This window comes from Oreochromis niloticus, linkage group LG1 (genome assembly GCF_001858045.2).
Source record: "Oreochromis niloticus isolate F11D_XX linkage group LG1, O_niloticus_UMD_NMBU, whole genome shotgun sequence".
Lineage (NCBI taxonomy): Eukaryota > Metazoa > Chordata > Actinopteri > Cichliformes > Cichlidae > Oreochromis > Oreochromis niloticus.
In genome coordinates, this window is record NC_031965.2 from 10,126,078 (window position 1) to 10,146,023 (window position 19,946).

At 38.5% G+C, this 19,946-nt stretch overlaps 1 protein-coding gene across 1 annotated transcript; it reads left to right on the forward strand.

Annotated features, from left to right (window-relative positions):
- The first annotated feature begins 16,957 nt into the window (after nt 1–16,957).
- fibinb (fin bud initiation factor b) lies at nt 16,958–19,946 on the forward strand. The gene has a single exon (XM_005455722.4). The coding sequence runs from the start codon at nt 17,461–17,463 to the stop codon at nt 18,079–18,081; it is 621 nt and encodes a 206-aa protein (XP_005455779.1). The 5' UTR covers nt 16,958–17,460; the 3' UTR covers nt 18,082–19,946.

A 19,946-nucleotide genomic window follows, 5' to 3' on the forward strand; every position in this document is an offset into this window, starting at 1 on the left:
CCAGCATGCTGGATTAATCCTATTGTTTGCAAAGATGGCTGACTGGTGTTCAAAATCAGTCACTTCCAATCAGTGCTTTATACTAATCTGCATGAGTGTACGGATCAAATTCCGTGTGACAATGGGACTGATTTCATTCTGAAGCTTCGCTCAGTTTCTCTTTCATTTCTCGTCTTCCCCCTTACTGTAAGCAAATACAGTAGAGTTTCATTTGTTTTTCTCAACAAAACGGGTTTGTTTGTCATCACCGCTGTGTATTCCAAACCTCATGCAAACATTCATCCATGCTTGGCCATTGTTTAAAAGATGACTCAACACTACTACGTGGTTTTTCTGCATTTCTACCCAGATTTCTCCCAAATTGGAACAGCCAATTCCCCGAGCACTGCGGTCTTCCCTACTGCTAACTCCTACAGTGAGCCTGGTGGAAAAGTTGGTATCCCAACAGTTATATACAGTTGGCTTACTGTAACTGTAATAGTTTGTCTTTCTTTTTAATTTTTTTTTTTTATCAGTTTCTTGGAGATTTGGTAAATCTTGGGTTTACCAAATCTTAATCTGATTTGGGAAGCAATACAGAGAAGAAATCGGATGAATCGTTGCCTTTTTTAAGACTGCTATGATTTAATATCAGCGAGAAGGTCATTTGGTCAATGGAGTTTCGACACAAGGTCAGTCTAGAAAAGATGGCCAACACTGCAGGGACTTCAACCCCCTTATAATTTCAGTGGTAATCAAATTTGCAATTCATCACAAACCAGCTGACCTATGTAGCACCTTTGAGATCCCCCGGGGTCTGAATCCTGGGGGCAAGTAATGTGACCTTGGCTGAGCCCGGAAAAAACACATGACTAAAAGAAACGATTTTACTTTCATTTCCTAACCTCTTGGGGCAGGTTGAAGAAATTACTCTAAGTCCTATTACAAAGTTTGCTGCTTTGGTGTGTTTACTCACTTTCTGTACAGTGAGCATAGGGACTCAGAGAAGGCAAGTCAACCCAAATCATTTCAAGGCAATTGCATTTTATACCACAGATGACTAAAAGGGAGGCAGAGTGTAGCTGCTAAGGTCTGATAGATGGTTTATAATACAATGACGTGATAAGATCAAAGAGTCTAAACTCTAAGGGGTTGGAGACGGTGCTGACACTGTTTGATCACTGAATTCTAAAGTGTATTTAATGGCAACAGGGTGTGTATTTCCATTCTTTAAAAAAAGAGGTTCAAAGAACAAAGAATAGAGTGTCTATCTTGATGTTCTCCATCAGGCAGAGGCCATCACATTTTGAGTGGGAGGAAGCACTGCAGATGTTAACTGAAATGTTCTCAGGTTAAACACAGAAGGCTTCTTTGGGAAATGATAATGACACGCTATGCTATAAACCTAGTGCTGTTCTGCCAGCAGCTAGTGAAGAGTGCTGAAATTATAGTTTTTAAAGCACATCCACTCACGCAAAGATTCAGGCCTCAAGGATTTGTCTTTTCACTCCACCAACTGACGTTTTAAACTCAAGGCTGTTTGGGGACATGCTGCTGAATATGCTGCTGTCCTTCATACGTTCTTACACTCTCACAATGAAATAAAGAACAAAGGCAACATAAGGTTGTGTATTGTATTAGTCAGTGGAGGGTTTTTTGTTAATTGTTTTGCATATCATTGAGTGAAATAAGTATTTGATCCCTTGTAACCCAGGCAGAATTCTGGCTCACACAGACTGACTGTGTGCCCAAGTGTCACACAGATAATAAACAATCAATCAGTAACAAATATTCCTGATCTCAACTCTTTATGTTTGTAGAGCACACCTGTCCATAGATTCAACCTCCCCACCACTATGGGAAAGACCAAAGAGCTGTCAAAGGGCGTCAGGGACAAGACTGTAGACATGCACGAAGCTGGAATGGGCTACAAGACCATCAGCAAGAATTCTGGTGAAAAGGTGACAACGGCTGGTGCAATCGATTGGAAATTGGAAAAATATAAAATGACCATCAATCAGTATTTGGTCTGGAGCTCTGTGCAAGCTCTTATCTCACAGGGTGAGGATTATCGTGAGAAAGGTGGAGGGTCTGCACAAAACTACATAGAAGGAGTTGTTAATCATCTCAAGACGGCTGGGACCACAGTCACCAGGAACACCGCCGGTAACACACCACATCATAACAGATTGAAGTCTTGCAGTGTTCGTAAGGTCCAACATCTCAAAAAGGCACATGCACAGGACCATCTTAAGTGTGCTAATTAACATCTAAGCAGACACCATCCCCACACTTAGGCATGGAGGTGAAAACATTATGGTTTAGGGCTTTTTTTTATGCCAACAGTACAGCACAAGTTCACTGTGTTGGAAAGGCACATGTATAGTACTATAACATCTTGGATGAGAACGTCCTTACATGAGTCAGAACACTGAAGATGAGTCAGATGGGTCTTCTTGCATGTCAATGACCTCGAATATACTGCCAAGGAAACAAAAGGAGTGGTTAAAGAAGAAGCACATTAAGGTCATGGAGTGGCCTAGCCAGTCTTTAGACCTCGATCTGATAGAAAATCTGTGGGCAGAGCTGACATTTAAGTTGCCAGGCAACAGCCAAGAAACCTAAAGGGTTTAATTTAGAATGACCAGTTAACCTAACTCTAATACCTGCATGATTTTTGACTGTGGGAGGAAACTAGAGTACCCAGAACCCACTGCAAACTAGCCAGATTGTGGATTTGAACCTAGGACTTTCTTGCTGTGAGGCAATAGCACTAACCACCACGCCACCGAGCTGTCGAGTGAGGCGCAACAAAAGTAGAAAAGTTATGATTACAAGGCTTGATGTAGAATTTTCTGTACGTTTTTGTCCTTGGCGGGTTAAACCACAATAAATAGCGATAGCATACACGTGGTGTGTATGCAGTCTCGTGTGAGCTTGTGAATTTTGTGAGTCCAGCAACTAACCACTCTTACTAGATTGTATCAGGTCATCTCAACAAGAACAAATTAAGTTGTTGAATTTCATACAGATCCTTTTGTTCAAATTACAAGTTAGACTTTTGTAAATGTTTCCATTTTTTGAGTGTGGCCCAAATACATATTTCCCCACTTTATAGATATATTTAAGATGGGAAACAGTTTCAGACTTTGCTGAAAAAGTTTGCAATTCTCTTTTAAATGCGTGCATAGTGGTCAAAATGTTCCAGTACCTTGAAAAGATTGGCAATAATTTATAATAAAAAATAAAAAACTACAAATATGTTGTGCTCAGCTGTACAAAAAGATAAGCCAGGGTGAGCTTTTATTGTGCAGCCTCTTTCACCTGGCAGAAGGCTACACACCCAAACAAATAAATAATATATAGAGCCAGTACTTTTACAACAATAGCAGCAGTCCAGTCATCATCGATGCTGCCTAATACTTGATAAAAGCACCTGCCTTTCCACCTTTAGTGCAGAATAGTGAGTGCCATTTGTTGGCTACCATCACTGACATAATGAATATAATGCAAAATTAATGCTATTGAATTTTCAGGGAATGTATTTCACAGCTTCTAGATATATTTGTTGTGCCTGAAAAACTGTGGTATATCCCTGTCTTCAATTCAATGAGGAGCCGCACACTGACAGTAAAATCTCTGCTGACTCCACAGATGCGAACCCACAGTGTGGAATAAAGGTTCTATATCTGCAGAAGTCTGACACGATTATTAATCAACAATAACTTTTAACCCTCCGTGACAGGCAGAGTCATCACACACCACAAAACGACTGCAAACGCTTATACAACTGACGTCAGTTTCGAGCACACACCCTTCAAAAGCGAATGAGAAACTGCCCTAGTAACTTTTGCTACATTAAACCTTTGCCAGTCCTGCCGGTGAGCATAAAACCGCTACCAGGAACTTCGGCTCTTAACACTAACTGTTTTCATCAGCGCTGCATCATAAAAATGAGCAGAAGTTACTGGCTTCCTTCTATGTTTATGTTTCCAAATTTCCTGTGCTGTGAACCAAGCAGTGCATTATTTATGCTTCCCAAGTTCATATACCGCAGAGTCCCTGAAGTCATTATCCATCGAATGAGACGTGCACCAAATGACGCCACCCCTGACTGCGTATGCAAGGTATTATCGTTTTATGATCATAGTTCTCCTCACGTTACAGCCTGCAGGCATGAAACAGAAAGACGTCACATCTCAGGTCTCACGGATATTTTGATCAAATGTTGTCTTTATGATTATTTAACTATTTTTACTACCTTTGCATATGTTCATTTTGGATACACGTTTGTGTTTCATTTGCTGATAGAGCAAAATTGTCTATATATGAGAGATTTGTTCATAGAAATGTGGTGCTTATCTTTAGAATAATAAGAATTATTAGATAAAGCGAGGACATGATGCTATTATGACACTATCTCAAAAGGAATTTACCATAAAAGGTTTTTTTCTCATGCAAAGTCTCTGCAAAGGTCCTTTCAGTCATTTTGTATCTTTTATAGCAGTAACTGTGTGGTGAAATGTGGTGAAGTCACCGCTGGACAGAGTACAAGGAGCATTATGCTGTGTTCACTCAGAGGAAGGCGAGTGACGCAGGATTCCTCTGACAGTGGCCAAGTTTTAAAATCTCTTAATCAAAGGGGGTTGTGGAGTTTGTGCTCTGAAACGCTCTGATATTTATTTCATGGCTCTGTTTAATTCAGCAGATTTATCTTGAAATTATCCGGTGAAATTTACTTGTCTGATTAAATTTAGTTTGCTATGCACGGTGGAAAAAAAATCAAAAGCATTCATTTTCCATTTTTTTGCTGCTTGGTTTAATTTTTTTTTTTTTAGCATGGTTTCTCTGGTATATACATCATAGGAAAAAAGACCCAGCATCACCCGGCAGATAAAGCAGGCTGCTCTGCTGAAGTGCGGATTGGGATGTAATGAAAATGCAAATGAAATTAATTATTTTTGTAATAATTGTTCGTCATGTAACCGGAGATAAGGTACAAATTATGTGTTATGTCTTGTAATTGACTTTAAATTGGTTTTGTTTCTGGACTTGGAAAATTAGTAAGTAGTGGTAAAACAAAATGAGTAGCATAAAAAAAATAAAACATGTCATCTAAAAACTGATATCTAAAAAAAAATGTCATTGCACAATGTCTTTTATTGGAGGCTTAAGGGATGCTGATTGTCAGGCTGATGTTAATGCCTCAATATTTACAGATTGTTCAATTTGACATTGAAACTGACACAAGAAGAAGAATGCTGTTTCACAGCATATAGAGTAACTGTAGGTTTAGTAATAGTTTAATGTTTTAGGAAACATTTTTGTTTACTATGTAATTTAAATACCTCGAACTCCATAGCATTTTTCTGTGTGCCTACACTGTATGCCCAAAATGTTGACTTTAAGTAGTTTAATTGCATGTCAATGTCCCGTGTAATTTTGTTTAATAAGTACAATGTGAAACATTTAATTTAATGGAATCTGGTGAAATGAAATTTACTTGATTGATATACATTCAGTTTATTCCAAAGATGTCTCCCTCAATAATGAATTATTTGGATATATATTTATATATATTTTAGCTGCATTTTCCTCAAAATGATTGAAAAATCAAATCCATCACTACAACCTGTCTAAAAGATGTCTTTCATTTCTGTATGAAAGTGCCTTACACTTGCCTAGCTAATGTCCAGCAGAGACAAGTCAATTAAAAGCATTTGCTAGCGACTTGATTATACACATTTTCCTAGTAGCTGGTTGATGATCTTTCACCTTCAGAACTGCCATACTACTTTGTGACATAGTTTGAAACATTCCTTTGAAAATTTGTTCCATATTGACATGATATGCTGTGGACGTCTTGCTGCAAATCCATGATTTGAATCTCCACTTCGAGGCCGTTTGAGTCTATCTGATTGGTTCGTGGTCATAATAGTTTTTTGTCTTGCTGAATACAGCGTGATATTAATTTTTAAAGTTATGGTCCGAATTAGCAACAGAAAGTATAATGAAACAGGTTGTGCTTTAGACCACAGGTCACAGTGACTTGTATTATACATGTACAGTACATTGTGGAAACTCACCAAAGCTCATTGGCTCATTGACACAGATTCTGATTGTGTCAGCCTTCTTGGCTAGTATCTAGCAACTTTCTCGGATTGCCTAGCGAGCAATCAAGACACAAGGAATAGCAAATCAGTAAATTGGTATTTTTACATTTCATCTGGATATATTGTAGCAGATTTTGGTGCAATTTGGAGAGAGCCAAGTAAGCTGGTTCCCTTGCTTTCAAACTACATGCTAAGCTAACCAGCTGCTCAATGAAGCTTCATCATTGTTACAAGCATGAGAATGGGATTCATTTTCTTATCTACGTCACTGCCAGAAAGCAATTTTACCCAGATTTTCAAAATGTTTTGATTTAATACTAAGCTACCTACTGCGAGTGAAAAGAAACATCTTTATTTACTTGTGTTAAAAAACAAACTGTGCTACTTTGTGCTCAGACTGAGGTCAATGATCCCAAGGAGCATGAAGTCCAGTGACTGTTTGACTGCCTGTTTTATTTGTGGTGAATCATTTTTGGCATCAAATAGTTTGCCAGTGAATGTTATATAGCACTTGGAAAAGAAATCACCACAAACAGAAACCTTCATGTTTCTCTGGAAATGCTGAAATCTGAAGGCATTTAATTTCTTATTAGTCTCCACAGAAATAATGACGAAACACCCAGTGTCCTAAATCCAGCTGTTTTCTGGCGTGAAAGACCAGTTCACACGAGGTTCAGTGTGGTTAAGTACTCCCTGTTTCTAAAAGATCAATCAAGCCACACATGTGCATGAACATAGTGCCAGTACAAGTCTGTGCTTTGCTGCCTATTAGTCACAACTGTCTTCATTTTACATAGTGAGTCAAAGGATATGAGCTAGCCTGAAAAGCAACAGCTGCACTCTGCCAATGGCTGTAGGGAAGAAGACCATGATTTGAAACAGACAAGAGCTTGGAAACTTTTTAGGCGAAAGCACTCGTGGGCTATCATTTTTTTTTAATACTTCAAATAAACATCCAAATATCTGACATCAAGAAAAATGACCATGAAAAGCAAGAAGGAACACTTTTCATCCTGTGATTCATAAAATGCTTCAGAAGTTGCACATTGATTTTAGGTTGGTAAGAATTGTAGTGAGTCCAGATATCAGAATGCTAAAGAGAACATTACAATAAAGAAATCAAAATACATTCAACAAATGGAGATGGCACCACATCATGCAAGAGGAACCTTCACAGATGTCAGATACATCCAATTACCAATCACAAATCGTGTTAGGACTAATTATGTTGTGCTCAAAATTAATGAACACCAAAACAAAATGACATACCGAGAAGCATCTTATTTTAATCCTGCACATCTCTCAGAGACACTAATTAATGTAATCTTCCTCTGTCTGTCTGTCTGTCTGTCTGTCTGTCTGTCTGCGTGCCTGTACATTTTTTTGCCCGTGGGTAGGGTTCAGCCTCATCTCTTTGCCCGTGTGGATAGAGCTTATAAACCTCACTGAGGATGGCATCAAAAGCAAATCCATGTTACCCTTTCTCTCTCACACAAACACCACAATTCACAGCAAAAAGAATGCATTACATATATTATGGAATTTAACAAAGAAAAACTGAATTACCAGCCATTTTGAGACGTCTTTTGTAATGACACAGACACTGAGTGTGCAGAGAAACGAATTTGTTCTCGGGCCATTATCTCAGACTGAGAAGAAATAACTTCATTAGGGTTGGAGACGGAAGGTGCAACGAGGCTGCTGGAGCAGGAAGTGACAGGGGAAAAAAGGGAGAGGAAAGGAAAGAAAAAAGGAAGAACAAATAAATTGGAGCGAAATAAATTAGGCGAGAATAAACTTAATGCAAACAGCAGTTACAAAAACAGCAAAAGTTACCCAACAAATGGGAACTGCTGTATACTGCTGTATTCTCTGTCCAACTCAATAAGAGCAAATAATGGAGACAAAGACAGTATGCATATATATCTTTGGCTTACTACTAATTACAGAAAACCGCAAGCGTGAATGGTTGTCTCTATGTTTTAGTCCTTAGATAGACTGCTGTTCTGTTCTGTCCTTTTACCCTACTTCCACACTTCTACTCTGAATATACCAAGTGGTTATGAAGATGGATGGATGGGCAAAAAAAAAAACATGGGACTGATGGGCAAGTTATATACTCAACAAGTATTTAGTAGTAAACCAAAGTTGACTTAAAGATGAGGCAACGTGTTTTTGGAATCAATGAATAAAACAAATCCATAACAACCATTCAGCTCACGTCCTGCACCGATTCTAAATCTAAGATCAGTTTACAGATCTTAGACCTCGGAAAAAAGTGGTCTGTAACCAGAGATCGGCAATGCGTTACTGTAATCTGATTACTTTTTTCAAGTCACGAGTAAAGTAAGGGAGTAATGTTGCAAAAAAGTAATTATATTACTGTTACTTTCCCGTAAGCACGCTGTGTTTTGTTTGTGAGTGTGTCTCATGACAGTGACGGATGAGCGTGTGACGCCTGTCGCAGCAACAGACGTGTGTAGATCATCAATGGATAGTATGGAGTGTGGGAGAGAGTACGACCGTGCAGCGTTTAAGCCTGGAAGTACTGACATTACTTTGAGTTTGATTCCGTAAAATGTGACAAAAACATTAGCGTCCGCTGTACACTCTGTGTGGGAAGAAAACTTCTTTCTACAGCAAAAAATTAAACTTCAAATGTGAGCAAGCACCTAGCAAGCCGGCATGGGAACGTGAAATTCACAGAGAAACAACTGGATCCCCCCACTGACATGACCGCTGCGGCACCGGGCAAATCTCCCCACTCCTGCTAAACAGCTGAAAATAGATTTTTTGCTGTGTTTTACTTGCGGTTATTTGAAAGAGTGAGTGTAAACACAAAAGATCATTTTATTTTATATGCAATTTGTAAAAAGAGACTTGATGAAATATGCAGAAAAAACAGAAGTGGGCTGAAAGGTCTATTATTACTTTATTACGTATACAGGTTATATCTCATGTTTTTAAAAAGTAATAAAGTAACTAATTACTTTTGAAAATAAGTCATCAGTAAAGTAACTGGATAACTTTCTTGGAGAAGTAATCAGTAATTAGTAACTAATTACTATTTTCAAGTAACTTGACCAACACTGCCTGTAACAGGAGAGTGTTGCCAATCACGGGTTTTTTCAGGCCATGTCATGATACAGCAACTTGTCAGGCCCAACCTGGAGTATATTCTGTGTTATTGGTTTTCTGGCCTCTAATGGGGGCTTTAATGTACAAAATAAACACCATGTTGTATTTAATAAGACTTCAAACTAGTGATTCAAGCCATAATCACATCAGACAAATCAGAGGACCCTAAATAGTCATTTTCCGATATACACCTCATATATAACTAGACTGCTTTTTTTTTATTAATACCAAAGGAATCACCCCTGCCAGCTACTAGGCACAAAGCAGTTTTACTGCAGTGGATTCACTTTTCCAATCCAGAAGATAGATCCATCAGTTACATATATAGTCTCTTGGAGACAGGAGAGCTGCAGGTTGTGTGTCTATTTTCAAATTCTGGCTTGTTAAATTTTTTACTCAATTTCTGCCAGTTGCAACTTTACCAAAAACAAAATAGTCAGGGCCTCAATCTATTAGTGAAGTTTGGGAACCTTGAATCTTTCCACCATGTTAGTGGCATTACGACCTGTTGCTGTTAAAAATTTCATAGAGATCCCAGACCAATGTGCTGGACAGAAAGATAATCCACAGAACTGTGGAGGGTTCATAAAAACAGCAGTTTGGTTGCATTTTACAGTCTCTGCATTTACAGTTGTTGCCTTTCTGAAATGTCTAACTGCTTCTGTCTGAATCTCTGTGCCAACACATCTGTTCATATGGAAATAAAGATCATGACATGTTCTGCATATTGTAAAAACATGTGTCTGGTGTGCACGTTGGACAGAGTCCAGAGAATCCATTAAACCCATGTAAAAGACTGGCAAATGTTTTACAGCTGTAAGGAGACGTAACATCACACTTACCGTGTGCATTAGCTCCATCTCACCAGAACAGAGAGAACCCAAAAAGCGACTTTACAGATACTGGGGACTTTTTGCTTTACAGATACTGAGTTTGAGGCTTCTTAGACAAGGCCATGCATCTTCAAGCTCAGCTGTCTCCCTGCTGTACTATCTAAATCCTCCATGGCCCACTATCTGTCAGAAAACACAATAGATTTGCTGACTAGTAGAAACAGCTGATAATGAAAACGGATAAGAATGAATATTGGAATTACCCTTTGTGGAATGTTTTACAGAGACTGAGTTGCTGCACAAACAGACCTTTTAAAGGCCCCATAATGTATGATATGAGTGCCACCATCCTGTAGTCACTGGATATGCTGGGTCATTATTTCTCTGGCTCGTGGATGTACAAGCCAAAGACAGAAGAATGCCACGGGGTTCGGTTTCTGGATATAATTTGAAACAAACTATGGCATAAGGGCTCAAAGTAAGCAAGGTTGTAACAAGTGCAGCCAAGAACAATTTCATGGGAGACTTTCAGTTGTGTCTAATTGGAGGAGACTGAGTATGGCAGAATTTCGTTGCAGCATTATACACAATTTTTAAACAAGTGAGCTACTGTGTGAAAAGGTTTAGGTCAGGAGTTGCATGAATGGTCCAAATGTGTGTTGTGCTCAGATCAAATGCTGGAAAAATGTGCCACAGTTTAAGACGTGGCCTTTTGCCAGATCTTTAAACTGTTCAGATGTCTGATATCAGAATTACCACAAATTCGCCAAGCTGCATTTCCTGCATTTTACCTGCTATTTTATGTACATGTATTTTATTTGCACTTTTACAAGATTCAAATATCTAACTAAAGATATCACAGCATCCATTTGTGGTCAAAAGAAGATTATATCTACAGATCAGTCAGATGACCCACATTTGAAAGGATTTATTTTAGCATGAGAATAGAGTTAGATTTGGCTTCTAGGCTCCACATTCAGCACAAACAGGTTACAAAGACAAACTAAGAGTCTGGAGGGGCTAAAAAGCAGATAACCTCCTTAGTCTACATGTGGATCCTGGGTTAAAACATCAGGCAAAGATGCAGGACAGAAGCAGCACTGACAGGTCAGAGAGAAAGAAGAGAAATTTTGTAGATTAAATAAACCACAAAATGTGGAGGATGCATTTGATATATGATGTGAGGTATTTTAAGTTTATTTCTGCCTCAATTATCACATTGACTTGTCTTCATGATATAAAGCAGAAGATCTGAAATAAAAAATGTTGAGCAAAAGTCTTGAGCCACCCTTTGTTTCAGGTTTTCTGAAGATTGTTCAAAGTCTTTCTTTGAACACTGGCTGGTTTTTCACTCATTTCTACTCCAGACCTTGTACCTGACCTATGAATCATTCAAGCAAGTTAGTAAAGAAAAAAATTGATCTTTAGGCACTTTGTTACTAGAAGCCTGTAGCAAAAACACATAATTTCTTCCAATTTGCAGTTTGTTATCATTGGCATTTTTTATAGATTTAACTCAGTTTGACAGACCTAAAATAGTACTTTTTTCCAATAAGCTGATTCCTAAAGAGCCAATTTTTGAAAACTTGAAATATCCCCCAAAAAATCTGAGAAGAAGCAGGCCTGAAAAAAAATATCCATAGCAGATGAACATAAACTCAAAGTCATGTCCTTAAGAGACAGGGAAAAAACTCCAAAGAAAACCTGACACAGGACCTGAGAGGTGCTTCTGGCCCTTCAGTGGATCCATCTGCTTTTCACCAAAGTGTCATCAGAAGTGGTCTCAGTGGAACGGTGGCTGTCCAGAAGCCATTCTAAAGAAAGGAAAACAGGGAGAGAAAGCTGAGGTGCCATCTGGAAAGCATCTGATTATCACTGCTTTGTTTTCAGCATGGCAAAAATCCCAAACACACTGCCAATATACCAAAAGTATACCTGGATAGAAAAATACAGAATGGACCTCAACATTACTGAAGAATTGTGGAATGATCTTGACAAAGAACAGAACAAAAGGCAGAAACATCCAAAGAAGAGCTTTGAATGACCTTCAAGAACTCTGAAGAACTATTCCTGAAGACTACATATAGAAACTATTTAAGAGAGTTCCAGCTGTGTTAAAGAATAAAGTTGTTGATACCAAATAAAGCGCCAAGAGGCAACTGTTGTTGTGATTTGTTGCTATCTAAATAATGCTTATATAAATTGAACCATATACTTGTTTCAAATATTCTTAGAATTATACAAACTCTGTTTTTGCCTAATTTCCATTTATGTTTACAATGTTTCAACAAATCTCTAATAGGATAGCTCAATGCTTTTTTCACAGTATTGTAACTTAGTAAATATATATTTTTATAATAAAAAGACAAGTGGACAAAAGATTGCAGACAACAAAGAAGCTCCCAGACAATTAAAGAAAACCTATACAAGTGATATTTTAATGCAAGTTATTACAAGGTTGGTTGAATCAGTGGAGATTTGTATAGACTTTGGAAGCCTTTAACTGTGCAGCAAGCAAGCTGTTCCTTTTTAGCAGAAAACTTCCATAAAAGGCCAGTTAAGACAATTCAGCCATTGTCTAACTCATCTACCTATTTTCCCTTATCAGACATATAGTTTATATTATGTATACCTACCCACAAACCCTAGGTCTTTGCCAAATTGCTCAGTGTCGCTTTTGTCTTTGAGCCATCTGCTCCTGTTCTGCCTGCTGTGTCTCATCTGCCATCCAGCTCCTTTTTGCACTTTTTCCTTTCTTTATACTCTTCTGAACCATGATCAAACGCCCATAATTTAATTTGCTCTGCTCTTGATGGTATTCATTTTTACCTACAGGAACTTAGGTAAGAAAGAAGTCAATCCAATAACCACCCATAACATGGTCTCCAATAACATCAATGAATTTAGAGCAAAAGTAAGTCTTACCCGGTGCCATTTTCTTTAAAATAAGCCCTATTTGCAATCATACGAAACACTCCGAGCCTGATTGTTGAATCACCCCGAGTCAAGCTCAGTTTGGGAAGCAGCTTGCCAAGCTGGGATCTAATCCCAGTTCGGTCAATTTAACTTAAAGTTGGAGGCACTTTATCACAAATAAGGTTGTTAAATGCTGTTATGTATTGTTAAATTCAATTTTCATTCAATATCCACAATAAAATGGAGAAAAACAGACTGCAGCAGCTCATGCTGCAGAGAACTGGGAGGACAGAAATATCTGGCTTGTGTTTTGTGTCGCAGCTTTAGTGCTGAAAGAGGGAGGTCACTAAAACCTCCTCACTGTTTTTTTTTCCCCTTATTTTATTAGATTGTCCTATGTGAGTAGGTGGCGTTTTCACCTCTTGAAAATGATTTAATGTAGATGCATGCCACAAAAGGCTTTGAACCAAAACAGCATCACACCCCGAGCCCATAATGTGACTTCATTTTCCATTTCTTTTCTTCCTGACACCATAGAGAAAGCCCTTCTGCAGAATGATGTCACAGGATGGGCGCTGTTAAGCGTCTCAAGGCCTGTCTGGTCTTTGACAGCACATTGAGTTGACACTGCAGGTTTTCTCATAAAAGTGAAGGTTGCACTTACTGCTGTCACGACCCAGATGCAATGAGCAGCAGAGAGGATGGAAATAGCTTTACACTAGCACATTCAAACCTAAAACAAAAGCAGTAGAGGCAAATCTGTAAGTAAGCAGGCACTGTATTGTTAAAATAAAGTATTCTTAGTAGGGGGGGAGGCTAAATGATGATTGCTGGAGAGTACGACAGAATGCCCAAACACCAAAAACAATAGGTTAAATAGCTGAGCCAATGCTAGCTAAAAGAAAAAATACAGGACATTAGTGAGACCATTGACAGTCAGGAGCTGTCACAGTGTCTTATTAATGCCGGTGTGGGGGGATACAATTTATAATGGAAAACCTGGAAGCAAAGACTGGGTGGGAGAAAACATCAAATTCTCTCTTTTCTCAGTTCCTCGTGTCAGCGAGGGTAGATCCAGACAGGATGAGGAGTGAGGTATTTGTCCACATCATAAATCTGACTGATTCACATTGCAGACCTTGGTTTATGTAAGGCTTATGTAACAAAGCCATTGACTTTCCTTTTTTATAAATATATTTCACACGATGTTTTTATTCAACCAAGCGAAAAAGAAATAAACTTTTTAACATTGTGTTTACCGCACAAAACGTGTCATTCTTGAGCTTAAGTCATGCAGGTCGCAACCCGGAATAATCGCTCATGTGGCAAAGAACAAAATTCCTCTGAGGTTGGTGACGGTGTAACGTTCACTGTTTCAACAGGAAAGATATCCACACACTGAGCGGAATTGTGGGTTTGACAAATTAGTTGACTCTTAAGATGTTGCTCTTTGAGATATAGCATTACATATAAAAACAAAATTATCCTTCCCTTGGTGCGTTGCTTTTGTGACTAAAGCCGCTAACAAATCACTACATTTTCAATTTAATAGCAACTCTTGGATTTCCAGCCCTGGCAGAGTGTTTTAATACAGGAACATATTTCACAGCTGCGGTTTTATTCACAATCAGTAGTTACGAGCATGAGAATTGTAAAAATCTAAACAAATTACATGTCAAAGCTTCACAAAGTTTTCTCTACTCATTCACTATCTTGTGCATTTTCACTCCCTTAGCTTGAACTAGACTCGGCCTGTCATTTGACACCAGTAAGTGACCCAAAAACAGGTGGCTACTGTGTTAAAGGCTGCTTAGCAAACATGTTTTTACACTCCTTGGATTCGACTTCTCTATGTCCTGCCAGCTCTACAGATCTGAGTTTTCTACATTAATGTGGACTCCATTAGCCAAATACAGTACATTTCTAGCCTTATCATCCTCTTAGAGGGCTTTAAACTACAAGCCACATTTAACCCGGTCACACAAGTCTCTTTTTATAGAGCAGCAATCATCCTATCACACACACTGGCTGATGGATCAGGGGCATATTTTGAGGGTTCAGTATCTTACCCGAGGCCACACTTTGGTTCGAGGAGCCAAGGATCAAACCACCCTACTATATTAAACAAATAATGCAATATTTGGCAGAAGTAAAGTGAAGGTTAAAATGGCCAATAAAGGTAGTTTTCTTTTACAATGACGATTCTACATTATCAGGTTGGTGGAAGAAGTACAACCCAAGTCCAAAAAAAGTTCACGCCGTGCAAAATGTAAATACAAACTGACTGCAATGGATTGCAAATCTTATAAAACTGTGTTTTATTCATAGTAGAACACAGAAAGCACATCAATGTTTAAACTGAGAAAATTTACCATTTTAAGAAAATGATGAGCCCGTATTTAAATTTGATGGTAGAAGCACATCTCAAAAAGGTTGGGACAAGGCAGTGCTTAGCCCAGGTAGCCTTCATTATTGCATTTTTTGTTTTATGATGTGCCGGGGGGGGGTGTTCAATCAGTGAAAGGTCTGGACTGCAGGCAAACCATTTTTTGCACCTGGACACTTCTCTTACAAAGTCATGGTGTTGTAGTAATATTTGGTTTATCATTGTCTTGCTGAAATTTACAAGGTCTTTCTCTGAAAAAGACATATGGATGGGAGCATATGTAAAATTCTAAATCTAAAACTGGTCTTTCACTGATGGTGCATTTCCAGATGTGCAAGAAGAACATATGAACATATGCAGGTTTTTGAACTGAGTGCTGATAGCAAGCTAGACGGTCCCTCTCCTCTTTAGTTCAGGAGCTACAGCATCCGTTTTCCCAAAAACACTTTAAAATTTCAATTTGTCTGACCACAGGACAATGTCAGTCCTTTTTAAATGAGCTTTGACCCAGAGAAGACAGCAACATATTTACATTTAGCTTAATTTGCTTTAGTGGATAGGAGGACGAACAAAGACAAAGACTTCTGGAAGTGTTTTTACTTACATTTTACACACCATTCCAGCTTTTCTGAATTGGAGTTGTTTGGGAAATGGAAATAGCATACTGTAAAAAGAAAAACAAACTTCAGTCATCTATCAATTTTTTTAAATTCTAACTTTAAAATGGCATTCCCACTATTGTTTGCAAACTGCAGAACTTGAGTAAAAGTCCACAGCAGCAGAAAGACCATTATCTCACCGTTAACCCTAGCAAATCAATAATGATGCCTAAGCCCTTAAGGACCGTTTTAATGTAGCGTATTTATGGGGAACAAATTGCAGGAACCTTGGATAGCATTGGGTCTATTACAGTTTATGACATAATTTATGAGAATATTTAATGTTTTGCATATGAAAAAAGTAACTAGTAACCATGGCTTAAAGGCAAATGTATCGATTTAAAATGTATGTACAGTAACTTTAAAAATTAAGCTACACGAATTACTATGACTGTTCATAGGCAGCATATCAATCTCTATTTATTCCAGACTCACAGTTCAGAGAAACAAAACATCAGACAACACAAAAACTTTAAAAAACTGAAAAACTGAAAAAAGAAATGCACCCACAATGAGACAGCTATACCAGCATCTCCACATAGACTGGAGCCAATGCACTATTCTACTATGAAATGCAGTGACTGGATGTAAGGTGTAAGAAAACAATCCTGCAAACTGTAATGAAATCAGATACATTTTTCCTGTGCTACAGGCAAACGTAATGCTGTTTGTGTCCACATCATCTTTATATTATGCAATACTACCACAGAAATTACATTTCTGCCACACTACACATCGTCAGGTATTAAAAAACATAGATTTTATAAAAGGGCCACTACCTGGTTATATTCACTATAATTATAGGACCGACTGCATTTCATGTTTACATGTGGTCTTGTGTAGCCTATATTTCTCGGTAGGGTAATAACTTGTTGAACCTTTCCTGCCAGCTGGTCACGGTTATGTGAATTCACACAAACTTGGTCTTTCCTGGTTTCGATGGGGCTTTAACAGCTTTGGCCTTGCTGGTAGCAGCCTGGTGCAGACTGAATGCAGCCTTTTAAGTGACGGAGGGGCTGTAATTTGAGAGTAGCACAGAGGTATTATTAGCCATAAACCGAAGCGCGGCACTTGAGACTTCCAGATGTTGCGTTTGAGGCACCAGGCTAAAGCCGCGAGTACAACTGCTGAAACAAACTTCCATACATCGCCTTCGTGCTCGCCGACAGTGATGGGAGTTGGCAGGCTCCGTTAAAGGACGAGAGGTGGAAAACAACTTACGCCACTTCATCTGCTCGGACCCAGAAGGATATCAGAGAGGGCTGCGAGAAAGTTTCAACCAACTGCGCACTTTGGACTTTAAAACTAACTGAAATGTTTGTGGTTTTCTGCCGGTTTGGGATTTAATAGACAACCGGGCTCATATTTTTTCGACTACATCGTTTTTAAACTTATTTATTTCCTATTTGTGAGTATATTTGGGACAAGTGGGCATCATGGCTCTTTTTCACTTGCTCCTCTTTGCCGGGTTATCGCTGTCGGTGTATGGAGGCTTTTACCAGGGACCTTTACATCCGGAGATGTCTAATGGCACTTTCCATCATTATTTCGTGCCGGACGGCGACTACGAGGACAACGACGACCCGGAGAAGTGCCAGATGCTTTTTAAAATGAAAGACGAGCGAAAGTGCAGCCTCGGCGAGGACCAGGACGCCCTCATACGGGATGATTTCACTATCATCAAGAGGCAGATCGAGGACTCTGCCAGGGTGCTGGAGGGGATCGGGAAAAGCATCTCGTACGACCTGGACGGAGAGGACAGCTACGGGAAGTATTTGCGGAGGGAGACAACCCAGATAAACGAGGCGTTTACAAACTCGGAGAAATCTCTGCTGGAGCTCGAGGTGAAATTCAAACAGAGCCAGGAGAGTGAGCTGAAGGAGGAGCACCGGCTCAATGACGACTTTCTTAACATGATAGTGCACACGCGGGACGTCCTGAAGGAGACGTTGGACATTTCTCTGGGCCTGAAGGACAAGCACGAGCTCCTGTCTTTGATCATCCGCAGCCACGGCACGAGACTGAGCAGACTGAAGAACGAGTACCTCAAGTTCTGAGTGAAAATAGTCCCTAATCATCTCATTAATGCAGCACCACATTTTTCTTTTATTATTATTTTTGTTGTTATTATTATTATAGTTGCGCGTGACCAAGAGACAGAGGCAGAGAGAAAATTACATACCGGGGGCATAAAGCCAGAGCATAAAGGATCAGTTCTCCTGAACTAACAAATATTTTCCTCACTAAAATGTTCTGTGGATGAAGATAGTTTTGGGTGCGTGCGCCCGGGGTTTTTATTTGTATTTGTATTTTTAATATATCTCTAAAGATTTCAAGCCAACAAATTAATAATGAAAAAGTGCAATATCATAATTGGCATTGCAAAATCTCAGGGAGGAACCAAATGTGTTTTAGGGGGGAACTTTTACTTTTTTTTTTCTTTTCTTTTTTAATGTTTGCTTCATATTCCAATAAAGTCGGTTCGAAACTAAAACCGCAGTATGGGGGACATTCACTTGGCACTGCATACACTGCAGTAATGGTAGAAATTTTTTGAAGGAATATTAAAAAAAAGAACCTGGGAATATAAAATGTAGCTATCTCCATTTGTAAGGTACAGATAGAGTTAATCTGTTCTTTTTATTATTATTATTTTAGAAAAAGTCTTTTGGACTGTCTCTGGCACAGTAAACCTTTTGTTAAAATAAACAAGAAATACGAGGAGTAGGAAACAATCTTTAAATATTGTTATGCAAAAAGGAATAACCTTTTTCATCTTATGCAACATAATCCAACAATACTGTGATACAATCCTGGGTGGGGGGGACAGTGAGGAAATTCCTAAATTTAGTCTATTTATCTCAGATTCATCCGAATAAATACCGAACAAATCAAAGTGCTTCATCCAATTGATGTAAAAACATGATGTTAAAAATAAAAAAATTCCAGATATTAATAGGATAAACAGGATGGTGACAATTCTGTGTGCACTGTTGTACTGCCCACTCTTTGATAACTTTGTATACTCTATCCTTACAATACAAAATGTTAGTAGAAAATGATTCAATATGAAGTAATGTTTTACAGTAGATAATACATCGCCTTAATGTTACTCCAATACTGTCTCTCTGCAAGTGAGTGTACCAGAAATGCCTCTTTTTGTCTTTTTATTAGTTAGTGATCTGAGTTTACCTGTCACGGCTTTCTGCATGTGTGTATGTGTGGGGTTATGCGTGTGAAACAATGGCTTTGTATAAGAGTCAGCCAATCAAAAGAGTGACAACAGGAAAAATCCTTTTTCAAAACACAGGCCTTAGTTTGAGTTTTCCAACACTCGTTCGGTTCTCTCTTAAGACAAAAGAGTGAGTTTTGGAGCAGAATCCTTACCCTGCGCTCAATGCCATCTATTTGGTTTGACTTTGACACCAAAATTTAAATAGATTAGCAGCAACGTTACAAAGTTATGTGTTTATGTCGCTCTTAGTTTGTGCTTCAGACGAGTGTTTCTTTGCCAAAACCAAAAATAATGTTTACATATGTATCTGATGTATGTTTTTGTTTATAGGCTAGCAGACTTTGCACAATTCTTTGCTGTCACGGTGCTAAAGGTTGTGACATGGTTAAAAATGCAAAGCCTCCTATAGTCTTGGAAAATGTACAGTGTATTATTAGAGGTAAGTAAATACTGTGAGTGCCAATATCTTTATTACTGAACATCTATTATGTATTCATTGTTTATATAAATAGAGCAGCAAAAAATCTATTCTTGTATATCTTTAAGATATGTGGCCAGATGTAATACTTTGATGGATAAGACTGCAGGCAGCACTAGTAGACTTCTGTGTCAAATACTAATCTGTAAAACAACATACTTAATGGATTGCGTTGAGTCTTCTTAAATAAAGAAGTTGTGTTTGAAGTA

Excerpts from the sequence above, each read along its gene's own strand:
- fibinb (XM_005455722.4), top strand. The coding sequence starts at position 17,461 with ATGGCTCTTTTTCACTTGCTCCTCTTTGCCGGGTTATCGCTGTCGGTG.